This window comes from Aspergillus niger (assembly GCF_000002855.4).
Source record: "Aspergillus niger supercontig An12".
Lineage (NCBI taxonomy): Eukaryota > Fungi > Ascomycota > Eurotiomycetes > Eurotiales > Aspergillaceae > Aspergillus > Aspergillus niger.
The window spans coordinates 1,085,873-1,099,407 of NT_166527.1; the positions used below are offsets into that span (position 1 = coordinate 1,085,873).

Here is a 13,535-nt window from a genome sequence, read left to right on the forward strand (position 1 = left end):
CCGGAACCATATAAAAGATAGCATAGAGACCTACATACTCGTAGAGCACCCGACGTACATCAAAATTAAATTCAGGATACCAGCGCCTTCAACATAGATCTCGATACACGGTACAGTCAAGAAAACACGTGCACATCTATAGCTGCAAAGCTGGAGCCTGCACAGAAGCATCAAACATGGCTTACATTAAGGAACGTCGCAAGGTCATAACGTCACGAAGGGATTGCCCAATATAGCGTGGCCAATTACTGAATAACACCCATCGGAGGCTTTAGCTCAAGTTTATATCGAAGAACCCACATTGAACACGCAATATTTAATTGGAACCTCCCTTAGATGTCAAGAAGCAAGACCAGTAATTGGAAAACATGGGCGTAAAGTTCGGCTACCACTCAGTTGTCATGAAGACCGGAGCTGGTGGATGACCCTGCGACATATCTATCTTGATCAACACGTAAGAAATCCGGTCACACATGTCAATAGTCATGTTTCTCTTCCCGGTACTACCTAACCCAGATGATATATGTCAAATCAGTTTTCAGGCAAGGCAGGACCGACCAGTACTTACAAAATTGGGCTATAGTTCACCAAATACTTCCAAATCCTCAATATATCGACGATCGCTTTCCCATTGGTTGTGAAAAGGCATAAAATCGAGCTGGTTGCGCTCGAATAAACCCAGAATCAATTACGGGACAACTACATTCTGTTAGCACCACTCCATAGTGGTAGGTGCGTAGATGTCGGAGTGCAGGAAAACTAAAAGTGGGTTTGGATAGATGAATATCGCAAAACCAATGCCGAAGAGGAAACAACTTACAAGTGGTTAATAGAGTTAAACACTGAAACTTTTTTCAACGAGTTGGCCGGATGGTGTAGTTGGTTATCACGTATCGTTAACACCGATAAGGTCCTGGGATCGAGCCCCAGTCTGGTCATTCTTTTTTGTTTATCTTACCCCTTCCTCGGTTATCATTACCGCACCGATGTACTTCATTTCAGGTAGGGGGTCCTTACGAGGTTACTTCTTGTCTTTTATGATTTGGTGGACTTATTTTATTAAATAAGGGTCTGATGAAAACCATCAAAGAAGAACAATTTGCGGCATTGCTAGGACGACTATTTAGCTCAAACAAAATCTGGTACGTGCGATATAAGGAAACAAAACAGCGCAAATGGCGGACAAAGACTCAACGAATGTTGAACTCAAACAGGACATCTCCAGCCGTATTCTGGACATCCTCATTCATCAAGGAATCTTTCGAGATGGGATCTGTAATTGATGCCCACTTGCTCCAAATTATCTTTGTGGAGAGGATACATCACTCCCAAGGCAGGTTTACCAGAAGGCAAACCGTTCAGCCCCTCCAAGAATTTTTCAATGGGTTTATTATCGTTTCTATCCCTTGAAACAACTATCTTATACCAGATGTACCCTATGTATTCGTCTATCGCGCGGATATCCACGACTCGTTCCTCGATAGGCTTCTCCGTCTCTATTTTGTAGGCTTGCCTGAGGATCATGTGCTCCTCTTCGGTGATCCATTCAATCCCTAGATCCTTAGGCGTAGGGATAGCGGCGATGACGTATAATGCGATGATGACTGAGGGCACCATTTCCTCCCTCTTCTGGTACTGAGCTTGATCCTCCGCGTCGTTATCATCTCCTGTTGAGGGCCACAGATAATCAAGGCTCTGCTCCATGAGAAAGTTCGTCACAAGCAGTCTCACGATCTTATCGACTGTTTTGTTGATCATGGGGCTCCTAAGATCCTCGTTGAGACGCACTAGGCAGCCTTCGTCTGACGATGCCATCTTGACACGTGACTTGTTGGTGAATAGGGATGTGGGATGATCTGAGTACAAGGCAGAGGCAGAGGCAGAGGCAAATGTGCAGGATGAAAGCAGGTTGGAGTCAGGAGCTGCCACAAGCGATGGTTGTTGAGGGTTTTTATAATGAGGTGTTAGAAGGGGAACGATGGGGTGAAGTGAGCAAAAGCATGTGGCATAGGCAGATCGCGGGGGTTATGAAGGAAGTTGCCGTTATGAAGTGGCCTGCACTCGAGGTAGAATATCGATTCATTTTGGAGGAACCCGTTAATAGCCTCGCGACAAAGAACAAAAACAATGGATTAGAAGTAATTCAATCACAGCCACTCTCCGAAGGTGAGCATTTCAAGCAGGAAGATTAGTGAAAATATAACAACCGGCAAACCACCGATGCAATAACATCCAGTGGAATGCTAACTCCTGTCCCATAAAGGTATTCACGCCATTTGTCTCACCTGCTGATCTCTAGACTCCTGCCAATACAGTGATGATGCCCGTAAAAGATGAATCTGTATCGCATGAATACTAGTCTGTCAGACATAGAGAGCAGGAGAACACCCAGAGGTTACATGATTTATGTCGGCTTGTAGGTTAATCGCCATAAATTCATCTTATATAAGGGTGAAATTCCAGAACTTGGTATGGTAAGCTCGATGTAAAGAAGCTTCCAAGGCGCTAGAAGTATCTCGGAAAAGGTGTCAAATATTAGCTGCCTTGAACTTGAAGAGACCATCCTATAACATTGAATGCTGGGAGTGCAAAGCGTGTCGCTCCAAGCACTCACAGTTCTCTCCTTATCCTGGAAATTCTTTCATATGAATCTCCAGCTGAAGACCGGAGTAAGAGCTTCCAGAGATACCAAGATGATGCAGCTCTATTGCAGCGGAAGAGGGTGGCACAAGGACAGAGAGCAAAATGTGCTGTGGAACATAAGACTGAAAACCGAAGAATGAGGAGGATAGAAGAGGGTGTAAGTTGAGCCCGCGAATATCAGACTAGCGTGGTAGTTCACATGACCTTGGAGTGAAGACAGCAGTGGGTTGGAATTTACCACCACATTTACCTAGAAATGATCCCCAAAATTCCGACAAAACGGCCGAATGCACGGAGCAGTGAAGATGGCTGGCATCTGTCAACCAGCATCACCTAAACCTCCGGGGGAAACAAAGGCTGTCAATCAAATGAATACCAACCTTCGAATATCAACACGCCACATGCTCAGCTAAGTGTGATAACGTTCCCACGGAGTATTCCATTCACGACACCCGCCACGTACGACCATGCAGGCGAGATGGAACTATTGACTACCTAATGCACAAGCCAAATCCCTCATCCCACTCGGCGGTAAATCCACAGGCCATGTGGAATCGAGGAAGGACCCGAGTGCTCCGATGCAAGGCCATCAAATTTCGTCACGTCCGTCGGCTAAGAGTCCCACATGGTGGAAGGCTTGCTCGTGAATCCTTCCATGACAGCAAGCATACATGGCACAATCCCATCCAGTCCAGCCGAGACCATATCACACTTATCGACAGCCTTAGGCGGGGTAATGGAACCACGACCACGCCATTCTGGAAGCCCACCTCTCACAGATGGAGGGTTAGCGCTGTGCAGATGCAGGAAATCAATAGTTCCTGCAAGGTCTTATCAGGTGGGGGCCAGCTGAGCGTGTACTGTAGACTTCGGCTTTCTATGGCGCGTGATTTCCGGAGCGGGGTGGCCTGGTAGGCGCATGGGGTGTTGGCTGACAAGCCTGGATTGAATGAATGTGCGGGAAAGAGGGCGATTCTTTGCAGTCAATGTTGGTGCAGCGAGATGTTGGATATGTTGCTGTTGGAAGGGGTACTGCCGTTGGACCGATAGGGCTATCACGACCGTTGGTGAAAGTCCAGTTCAGCCTTGGGTTGGTATTGATGGGGTCCAAAAAGAAAGAAGTGATCCGGACTCTGGCTAGTAATATTAATCGACGCTAAATTAAATTGGTCCACCAGTCAGCTTCCAGTGTTAGCGTGTTCTGTGCTCAACCTGCATAAGGGCCATGCACGAGCCCATCACACGGCACGCCCGGCGCTTAAGGTTATTTATATCGCCAGACCCATTGGGTGCCGCCCCCTTGGATCCAAGCTGGATGGCAATGACTGGCCCTCGTCCTTCACAGAGCCGGGAGATTTACTATCCTTAGATTTCTCAAAATAGACAAAAAAGAGGGGTTGCTGCAGCACTAATTTGTGGAGCGTTGGTTGAGGGATTTGGCGTCTCTATTGCCGGGCTTCCCCTCCTTTGTTGTTGTCCTACTGGGACTGATGAAGATTTATTGTCCCACGATCTCCCCAATACAAGCTCCTTTCGGATTTCTCTCACGCACAACTTCCAGTAACTGGAGTTGAAGTGCTTTTGACTCTTACTTTTTTCCTTCTTTCTTCTGCTTATCTCTATTGCAGTGATCCTCTTTCACTTACCATAATGGGTGTCATGCGTTTACCTCGCCCAACCGGCGTGTATGTGCCGAACTCACCCACACGGAGCCTCAAGGGCGATATGATTTCCTCCCCCTTATCACCTGAATTCAACTTCGACTCGGAGACCTTGACTCCTTCCATCATCCCTGCCCTTGAATATGTTTCTTCCAAACTGGAGCAGAGGATGATGCACGTCACTTTGCTTGTTGGCCGCGGGAAGCCCTACCCAACTGGCCAGCCATCCGATCTCATCGTCATTCCCATAACCCCTCTGGATGAGACAGCATGGCGAATTGTGTTCCGCACGGTGGCCAAGGGAGCAAGCAAGTTCTCTCTAGGTCATAGCTGGACTGATGCCCTGAACCGCAGCCAGCACGAGCGCCAGGCCCATGACTACCTGATTCAACAATCGATTATGCAGAATGAAGTGATCTTCAGCAGGGAGGGTCTGACTCTGCTGAACGTGGACCGCATTTACACACTCAAGCGCCGGCTGTGCATCCTTTCTCATCGGGGAACACCGCCCGAAGAGTCGTACATCTCATCCTGCGCGCAACTCCTCTATCGTACCATCAATGACTTCCATGGTCGTCCCTTCAGCAAGGCCTTCTTCCACCGCGTCTATGAGCAGCTGAACGTGCCTGATGCGCTGTTAGCACAGGTGGCGGATGCCTTCAGAAAGCAATACAAGCAGGAAGGTATTATTATCCCACCTCCCGCGAAGGCAGATGTTGCACCTCCCGCCAAGACCAATATCCCACCCCGGGTGAAGGTGGAGCGTCCCCGGAAGTCACCACTACGTGCTATCCGGGCAGCTCGTCGCCAAAACCCTCCGCCAACAAGGTACAACTTGCCAACCAAGCGCGGTCCCAAGACACCACTGTCTGCATCTGATGTGACTCCCATCACTCGGAACGAATGGAACATGCTCCGTACGGACTTTCCTTTGGGCAAGACCACTGTTACCAAGTGGACACCATCACCTACTGTTATGGCTGCTGCGTGAACAGCATCATTGATTGCTTGACACCATGTCAGGCAAATACTATGCCACCAACACCACCGACACCTTCAGCACTACCATGATCATTGTCATGATCAATGGAGGCTCGAGCCCGAGCCATCTGCGCATCGGAGCAGTCTGAAGAAGTATCCGGAATCTAAAGGGTAAGAGCCTCTGCACGTTAGTATATTAGTACTGAACATGAGCTAATCGCCCGTGCAGGACCGTTCTCGGACTGGCAGGAACACTCCACCGTTGAGCGGAATCCCGCCAACAGGCATGGCTGGCTGAGTGGAGCTATCCGAGCGATGTCGGCAAACCGGCCAACTAGGCGCAGGGACCACCGCAAAGGCGGGTGGATTCCGGAGAGAAGAAACCACTGCGAGCACGAAAATATTCGGAAGGTTGAATGCTCACCCGCAAACGGATCTATCGTCCCGACCGATCCTGATGATATGGATGAGATCAGGTGAACCGAAATTGTCATCAAGAGCCGGCCCTCGCGGGGATCAGACGTGTACAATAGGCCTGCATGAAATGAAAACTGCTATCTTCACATGATTGAATTTTCAGTACGTAAAGTGAGGGGAAGTTGCACGGGGGTGTAGACTAGAAGATGAAGCCGAAGATGCAGCTGGTCGGCGTGCTCCGCCCTTCAGATGCGGGCACGTCACGTGGCTGTCGTTTCCAGAGCCGAATCAGACCAGAAGAATCAGGCTTGCATCCATCCATGTGAGCGTAGTCTCACAGAGATCATTAAATTATTGATATCTGCGGTGGTTCGTTTCTTATCCGTCTTTATTCAATAGACATAGAAGGGTGTATTGCATTGCATTCAACTTCTTCGAAGTAAGACACCCCGGGCGTCCCCGGTACCACACCAGCCGAGCAAGGAACTAACTGCTAGTCAACAACTCCAACAGGACCCTGTGGGACTGCAAGGAGGTCCACTGCAAGACTCGCCAAATGGGCTTTGCATAAGTAATCCTTCTCCTCTGGTCCTCAGTTCGTCAAACCGGATCCACTGCTCGGTTGGCATTGATAATTCGACCATCTAAATCTCTTATAGTTATCGCATGTGAGCCTTATCAGGTTTTCTTCCCCTCCCGCACCCAAAAAGCCTTGACATTCCCCACGGCACGCCTACCGACGGACAACAAATCTTATCCAGATAAATCGTCCTATTCAGCCACTCGACCCTATTTCAACTACGGACATCGGGAAGGATCTCTCAAAATCAATCATATCTAAGCAACTTCTTCTGGGAGTCCCTGTGGCTGTTATTCGTCAACCATGCGGGACTCGACCCCTCCCAGTCCTAACCCAAGCCATGCTTCGGAGGGAAATGGCCGTTCTGATGCTGTAGGCAGCAAATGGAATATCAAGAAGTTCGTCAAGCAGGCCGAGCGATCGCATCGTCGGTTGCCGGGACTGAAGAAGGTTCCTCTGCCTGCCATCGCCATTATTCTGTTCATTGCATTCATTAACGTTGTGGTGTGGATTGCCGCCGCAATTGTGTTGGTATGTATGACCCTTCTGATGATCATCTCGACTGTATATCTTCATCTCTAGGCTACGAGCTAATATTGTTTCCAGCGCTATTACCCGTATGTGATCTGAAGGCTATACTTATGGAGATAGTATCATCTGACTAAGTCATTCCAGGTCCCTGGTGTCTAATGCTGTACTTTCTTATACTCTCGGATTGAGACATGCTTTTGATGCGGACCATATCTCAGTAATTACCCCATATCCACTTTCGGAATACGTCCTAACAAATACCGTGTAGGCCATCGATCTGATGACGAGAAGATTACTGGCAACGGGCCAAAAGCCCGTCACCGTAGGCACCTTCTTCTCTCTTGGCCATTCTACGTGAGTTTCTTCCCCTAGACACACCCTTCCTCAAACTAAACTAACACCAACTCAGCATTGTCATCATTACCTCCATCGTAGTCGCAGCGACTGCTGCCGCTATCTCATCAAGATTCGACAGTTTCAGCACGATTGGCGGTATCATCGGCACTTCAGTCAGTGCCGCTTTCTTGATCCTACTGGGTCTTATGAATGCCTACATCTTGTTCAAATTATACAAGCAAATGCAGAAGGTCTTGGATCTACCCGAAGGCCAAGAAGATGAAGTCTGGAAGATCGAGGGTGGTGGTGTGCTGTTCTCAGTGCTTAAGCGCATGTTCAAGCTTATTGACAGGTAAGACTCCACATCACCTGTTGCCAAGTAAGAGTGCTAATCTCGCTCAGACCTTGGAAAATGTATCCGCTTGGAATCTTGTTCGGCCTTGGCTTTGACACATCTTCTGAGATTGCCCTTCTTGGCATCTCGTCTGTCGAGGCTGCCAAGGGCACTAACTTTTGGGTTATCCTGATCTTCCCCGTCCTATTCACGGGTAAGTTGCTAACTTGGCACACAAATCCTCTCCCTACTCTATCACTTTACTAAATCCATCCCAGCGGGAATGTGTCTCCTCGACACCACCGACGGAGCCCTAATGCTCTCCCTCTACGTCCAACCCTCCGCCAACTTCCTACCGCCAAAGAGCGACACTTCCTCTGACGCGCCCCTCATGGGTGAAGACACCGAGGTCGAGCCATCCAAGAACCACCGCGACCCAGTAGCATTCCTATACTACTCTATCGTCCTAACCTGCCTAACAGTCATGGTAGCCATCGTCATCGGCGTGATCCAACTGCTCACCCTCGTTCTGAACGTTGCTAACCCCACCGGCAAATTCTGGGATGGTGTGCAAGTAGCAGGAGATTACTACGACGCCATTGGCGGCGGTATCTGTGGTGTATTCATAATCGTCGGCGGCCTCAGTGTGGTTGTTTACAAGCCCTGGAGAAGGTGGATTGCCCGGAGACATGGAAAGACTATTGTCACTGATGTGGAGGGCTATCGGGATGAACCGCCCACTACTAATGCTCTTGAAACGCCGATACTTGATGAAGATAGAGAAGGTGCGACTACTGTTAATTATGGGGCTACGGGCAAGGGCGAAGCGTCTGTTACGGTGGAGCCGGTGGGAGGGGGCCCTGCGCGGTGATGTGGGGGGCTGTCGAGGAGAGGAAAGTGGTCTCTGCTGCGGTGATGGTCGGGTAGGGTGGCGAAGTGATAATGAGATATGAGTATGCCATTGTCATGCATTTTACGATTATACAACGGTGGATTTATTATGCTCTATAGTATGATAGAGATCAAAAGTTATTCGTTTTTGATAGCACTTAATATACGATTTCAAAGGAAATAACCAAGTCGAAAAGCCAAAGACAGAACACGTTCAATAGAATAGGTTTGCCCTCACTTGGGAATGACTAGAGACAGCCATATCAGCTCTCGTCTGTGATTAACTTCTAAACTAGCTATATCTCGAGATTTAAGAACATAAAGCCTAGCGATGTCTCGTGTGTATCTCGGACAACCAATACGCAGCCATCAAAACCAAGCTCAACCTCTTGCAATCAGACCTGTCGGCTCGCTATGTATCTACCATCGACTACCTAGGCACCATGGTATACCCATTATCCGAACATGAAGAAAAGCTCCGATAGCCACAACCCAGGAAGAAACACCACCATTGCTACTAGTACCCATCCTCGCCAGCCATAACCGGAAGCAACCGCGTTCGACTCAGGGACTGAACCAATCACACCGTGAAATCTAAACCTCTATCGGCTAGAACGGTACCACGACGCCTCTGGGTCACCCAGACAATCACCGACAGTAGTAACTACAAAAAAGGTTAGCCACCCAGGTTATCCATATACTGGAGAGAGAGATTTGGAAAATACCAGTCAACCCCCTCGACTTCGTCTCATCGAGCATCATCTTCGCCAGAGTAACCACCGTCTGTTCTTTAGTATCATGAGCCAAACAAAGATTACCGCCATTGTTGAGCTCAGTGACGAATTTGTCATAACTTTGACTAATCAGATCAGGGCTATTGTGGTTGTAGTCCTTAGTATCAATACTGGCTGTAACAACATGGTATCCGAGATCACTCATCACCTGCAGGGTCAAGTCGTTGACGTCGAAGTAGGGAGGCCGCATGTAGGTTGGAATATCGCCCATGGTACTTTGGAGCACGGATTCAAGGCTCGTCATTTCTTGGACGATTTGGTCGTAGCTTAACGTGGGGAGGCTGGTGTGGTCGTAGCTGTATTATGTAGCTGTTAGTTTTTGTGTGACTGGGTTGATTGATGTGTGGGGTGCATACGTATGGGAACCAACTTGATGTCCTTCTTGCCTTATACGCTGGATAATCTGGGGGTTTGATTGACTGGCTTCGCCTAGGACGAAAAAGGTAGCTCGGACTTTGTATTCGCTGAGAAGGTCAAGCAATTGGGGGGTGTATGAGGATGGACCGTCATCGAAGGTTAGGGCAACGGTGTTGGGGGTGGTGCATGTGGTGATGACCTGCCCGAATGGGATGTCCCTGCTGGTGATAGGGGCACATAATGCGCTGGGGCTGATTGTTGCAAGAGCGACCAATGCGAGGGATTTGAACATGGTGAAGGGTGATTCAGTGATGGAAGATAACAAACGATGTTGCTATAGTGCCCTCACGAACCAATGTCAGATGTGCTCAGCAGGAGGTGCCGGGAAGATTTGTTCTCAGAAGGTATCAGGTCTATGTGAGTGGACCAAAAACTTAAAAAATAATTTCTGTCTCTTGCTCGCGCCCCGGGTATATATCGTCCATGATGAAGGGCCCGAGCACTCCACCAAAGTGTTCTTCATGTTCCTGTTTTTCAAAAGACGGTCCGCTCCTTCGTAGCCCATATTGGAATGGGTGTATAGTCAATTGCTCAACCCCATCCCCCGGCATAAGAAGCCCCCCATACACCTAGCTTAATGCTTGTCTAGTCATAGACATTATGGACAAACTTTAGAATGGATCCAGGGGTGTGGGAAGTCAAACGATAAGTTGGGTTGTCACAACCGATTGTTGTACTGCCAACCGAGGGTTATTTGTCGCGACCCCTAGCAAAAGTTCAATGAGGCTGACTTGGTCTGAGTCGTGTTCAAAAGATAGCTAGGCACGACATTTCAAGGTTACACTGACAGTCAAGTTGCTGGGGTTCCAGAACTCCTTGTATAGTTATACATAGAAATTGTCGGATGATCTGGCATCGGTTACTTGCCTATGTTCTTCCATTTCCACTCTAGATACCATAGTAAACATCTGTACAGTAATCGATGAAAGGATCCTAGACAAGTCATGTACGGACTGAAGCCCAAGTATTCCATGGTAAAAAGAACCCCTGTAGCACGCAGTTTGGAGGTCTGTGCCTGGTTGAATTTTCAAGCGCAAGTGAGTCCCGCCATCCTCGTCTGTTGATGGTTTCCCGGGCTGCCAGATTAACCGCATAGCTCGCAGATACTCTAGCATCCATGATCCGAAAATGGAGAAATCCTCCGACGTCATGAGACCATGATTGCCTAGGGCATGCAAGTGGCTAGATCAAAATGTCTCTTGACATGTAGGTATACCAACGACACGAACGAAATGACGCAGGATATCTGTGCCCCTTAGCAACCGCGTGAGACAACTGTGCTGCTTCTTCTGACATAAATCCGGGCAGAAAAGCTTATGCGTAAGACTCCTCACATATGTGTCTCTAAATATGCATCTGGAGAGGTCTCGGTGAAGAAAATTGAAGTTATTTCATCCACTGACTGTGTTCAGATGGCTAGAGTTGTGTGTATATAGCGACATCCCAAACGGGTAACCTATGCCTTTTATGCCTCAGGCACAAACGGAGATACGAAGGTGACGTCAGCCATCACGACGCAAGATTCGCTCTTCATTCTTCCTTTTGCTTTAGACAAGAGCGCACCAAACACAGCAAGCACGATGCTCTACCCTCATTATTGACACCATCCTGGTACTCTCGTATTCGATTTCTACAACGACCGATCGGAGTGTCTTCTTAGCTTGAGAGTCGTCGTTCTATGCAACCATCCAGCCTGTCTTCGGCCACGAGACACATCTAGCGCTGTCGCAAGCTAGACGCCCCGATGATTTCCCATAAAATCACAATCGCATATTCAGGGATCTATATATATGAAATAATCTGGAAGTGATCTGTACAGTGGCCTCACGTTGTGGTTTCTTACACTTCCTTTATATAGCAACTCTCGTTGGACCCAACCACAATGAATATATAGCTTGGTCATGTCCGAAACTACAGCAAGTTCTCCTGCACAGGATGACGATCCAGGGGAATCTGGTCCCAGCTTTTTAAACTGCCCGCCTATCTTTGTGCTTCCGACCCATCTCAGTCTGGAATCGCTTCACGGCATAGAAGAGAAGCTGGTTAAGCGAGAAGCACCTCTGACCTACGACATATCCGAAGCCAGACTGGTACTTGGGAGAATCGGACAAGGCAAACGAGCGGCTTTAGAACTACGATCTCGAGGATTATGGACCGAACCTATCAATAAACCCGAGCCCCCCAGGAAGCGGCGTCGTGTCAATGCAGCTGAGTCGAAAAAGCCCGCAGACCAGGCCGACATTATCGACCTCAGCACGGAGACAGAAGACGAAGAAGATGGGATGAAAAGTCGGCATGACCCCTCGCGGCATCTCCATCGGACGCAGACTGATTCCCCCGCCGCGGAATCTACTATTTCCAATCCGTCTGACGCGTCTTCTGTGTCATCCTCCGTTGCACAAGCAGACACTATCAGCGTCGTCAAACTAGACTGGCTGGACCAATGTCTCAAGACGCAAGAGCTCCTTCCTACCGATCCATATACGATTTACATCGCCCGACGGGCTCCACGTCCCGCAGAGCCCCCGAAACCAACCTCCCTAGGGAGCGATATTCTCCAACGAGCTAGGCAAGATGCCGCATTACGACCGCCACCAAAGCCACCGACCGTATATCATCATCCGCGTACTCACGATTCGACTCACAACCCGCCCAAATTATATCGAACTACCACCTCGGAGAACGAGGAAACCGAGTCCCTTCCCCCAGCCCCAGACTGGGTGAAGGAGCACGTCCTCTACGCCTGCCTGCGCTCCGCACCCCTTCACCCTCCAAACGAAGGCTTCATCAACCAGCTGATCAAAATCCGACAAATTCGCGAATTAACACTCGACGAAATCGGCGTCCGCGCCTACAGCACCTCTATCGCGGCAATCGCAGCCTATCCACACGAATTCCGCCGCCCCTCCGAGGTCCTCACCCTCCCAGGCTGCGACACCAAAATCGCCAACCTCTTCTACGAATACCAAGAAAGCCCAACGGGCACCCTCTCAGCCGCATCTCTCCTAGACACCGACCCGACCCTCCGCATCCTCAACACCTTCTACAACATCTGGGGCGTCGGCGCCAAAACCGCCCGCGAACTCTACTACTACCGCCACTGGACGGACCTCGACGACATCATCGAACACGGCTGGAGCAGCCTCACGCGCGTCCAACAAATCGGAGTAAAATACTACGACGAGTTTCTAATCGGAATCCCCCGCCCCGAAGTCGAACAAATCGCCACAACAGTAACCCAACACGCCAATCTCGTCCGCCCAACCTCCTTCGACAACGAAGAAAAGGGCATCCAATGCATAATCGTAGGTGGTTACCGTCGTGGAAAACCCCTCTGCGGCGACGTCGACCTCATCCTCACCCACCCGGTCGAATCTCTAACCAAGAACCTGGTCCTCGACGTAGTCGCCAGCCTCGAATCCTCCGGCTGGATCACCCACACCCTAGCCCTCCACTTAATGACCTCTAACCGCGACCAACAAACCCTCCCCTACCGGGCAAGTAATGCCGACAGCACGGGGAAGAACTTCGATACATTAGATAAAGCCCTCGTCGTATGGCAGGATCCTCACTTCGACGACGCTGATACCCCTCAGAACCAATCAGAAACCCCAGAAGAAGAACATTACACAAGAAGTAAACGAAACCCAAACCCTCACCGCAGAGTAGACATCATTATTTCCCCCTGGCGAACAGTCGGGTGTGCCGTGCTCGGCTGGTCAGGCGATAAGACCTTCGAGCGGGATCTACGGCGGTATGTGAAGAAGGCGCATGGGTGGAAGTTCGATTCGAGTGGGGTTAGGGAAAGGACGTCGGGGGGTCAGGTTGTTGATCTTGAGGGCGACGGGGAGACGTGGGAGGAGAGGGAAAGGTTGGTTATGGAGGGGCTGGGGGTCGGGTGGAGGAGGCCGGAGGAGAGGTGTACCCGGTGATGCCAGTTTATTTTTATT

The 13,535-nt window shown here is 49.5% G+C and overlaps 8 protein-coding genes and 1 non-coding gene across 9 annotated transcripts; 6 read left to right on the forward strand and 3 right to left on the reverse strand.

Moving 5' to 3' along the window:
• Positions 1–81: 81 nt before the first annotated feature.
• On the reverse strand, positions 82–487 carry An12g04410 (uncharacterized protein; the record flags this gene model as incomplete). Its single annotated transcript, XM_059750848.1, has 2 exons — positions 82–157; positions 390–487. Coding segments are annotated over 2 exons (174 nt in total), but the record flags the coding sequence as incomplete, so codon positions are not given.
• Positions 488–864: 377 nt separating this feature from the next.
• tRNA-Val (AAC) lies at positions 865–938 on the forward strand. The gene has a single exon. It is a non-coding gene; the product is annotated as a tRNA-Val (tRNA).
• A 304-nt stretch (positions 939–1,242) lies between these two features.
• Positions 1,243–1,815, reverse strand: An12g04430 (hypothetical protein; the record flags this gene model as incomplete). Its single annotated transcript, XM_059750849.1, has 1 exon — positions 1,243–1,815. One exon carries the CDS (start codon positions 1,813–1,815, stop codon positions 1,243–1,245), a length of 573 nt encoding a protein of 190 aa, XP_059606421.1.
• Positions 1,816–1,844: 29 nt separating this feature from the next.
• Positions 1,845–4,012, forward strand: An12g04440 (hypothetical protein; the record flags this gene model as incomplete). Its single annotated transcript, XM_059750850.1, has 5 exons — positions 1,845–2,166; positions 2,559–2,800; positions 3,187–3,546; positions 3,642–3,783; positions 3,924–4,012. The coding sequence occupies 5 exons, from the start codon at positions 1,845–1,847 to the stop codon at positions 4,010–4,012; spliced, it is 1,155 nt and encodes a 384-aa protein (XP_059606422.1).
• Positions 4,013–4,293: 281 nt separating this feature from the next.
• Positions 4,294–5,295, forward strand: An12g04450 (uncharacterized protein; the record flags this gene model as incomplete). Its single annotated transcript, XM_001395477.3, has 1 exon — positions 4,294–5,295. One exon carries the CDS (start codon positions 4,294–4,296, stop codon positions 5,293–5,295), a length of 1,002 nt encoding a protein of 333 aa, XP_001395514.1.
• A 305-nt stretch (positions 5,296–5,600) lies between these two features.
• An12g04460 (uncharacterized protein) lies at positions 5,601–6,543 on the forward strand (the record flags this gene model as incomplete). The annotated part of the gene is made up of 4 exons (XM_059750851.1): positions 5,601–5,761; positions 6,102–6,141; positions 6,216–6,297; positions 6,362–6,543. The coding sequence occupies 4 exons, from the start codon at positions 5,601–5,603 to the stop codon at positions 6,541–6,543; spliced, it is 465 nt and encodes a 154-aa protein (XP_059606423.1).
• Positions 6,544–6,585: 42 nt separating this feature from the next.
• On the forward strand, positions 6,586–8,354 carry An12g04470 (uncharacterized protein; the record flags this gene model as incomplete). The annotated part of the gene is made up of 8 exons (XM_059750852.1): positions 6,586–6,813; positions 6,889–6,899; positions 6,958–7,030; positions 7,082–7,167; positions 7,223–7,501; positions 7,552–7,697; positions 7,762–7,814; positions 7,899–8,354. The coding sequence occupies 8 exons, from the start codon at positions 6,586–6,588 to the stop codon at positions 8,352–8,354; spliced, it is 1,332 nt and encodes a 443-aa protein (XP_059606424.1).
• Positions 8,355–8,976: 622 nt separating this feature from the next.
• An12g04480 (uncharacterized protein) lies at positions 8,977–9,817 on the reverse strand (the record flags this gene model as incomplete). The annotated part of the gene is made up of 3 exons (XM_001395480.1): positions 8,977–9,038; positions 9,100–9,464; positions 9,525–9,817. The coding sequence occupies 3 exons, from the start codon at positions 9,815–9,817 to the stop codon at positions 8,977–8,979; spliced, it is 720 nt and encodes a 239-aa protein (XP_001395517.1).
• A 1,669-nt stretch (positions 9,818–11,486) lies between these two features.
• On the forward strand, positions 11,487–13,517 carry An12g04490 (uncharacterized protein; the record flags this gene model as incomplete). The annotated part of the gene is made up of 1 exon (XM_001395481.1): positions 11,487–13,517. One exon carries the CDS (start codon positions 11,487–11,489, stop codon positions 13,515–13,517), a length of 2,031 nt encoding a protein of 676 aa, XP_001395518.1.
• Positions 13,518–13,535: the final 18 nt, after the last annotated feature.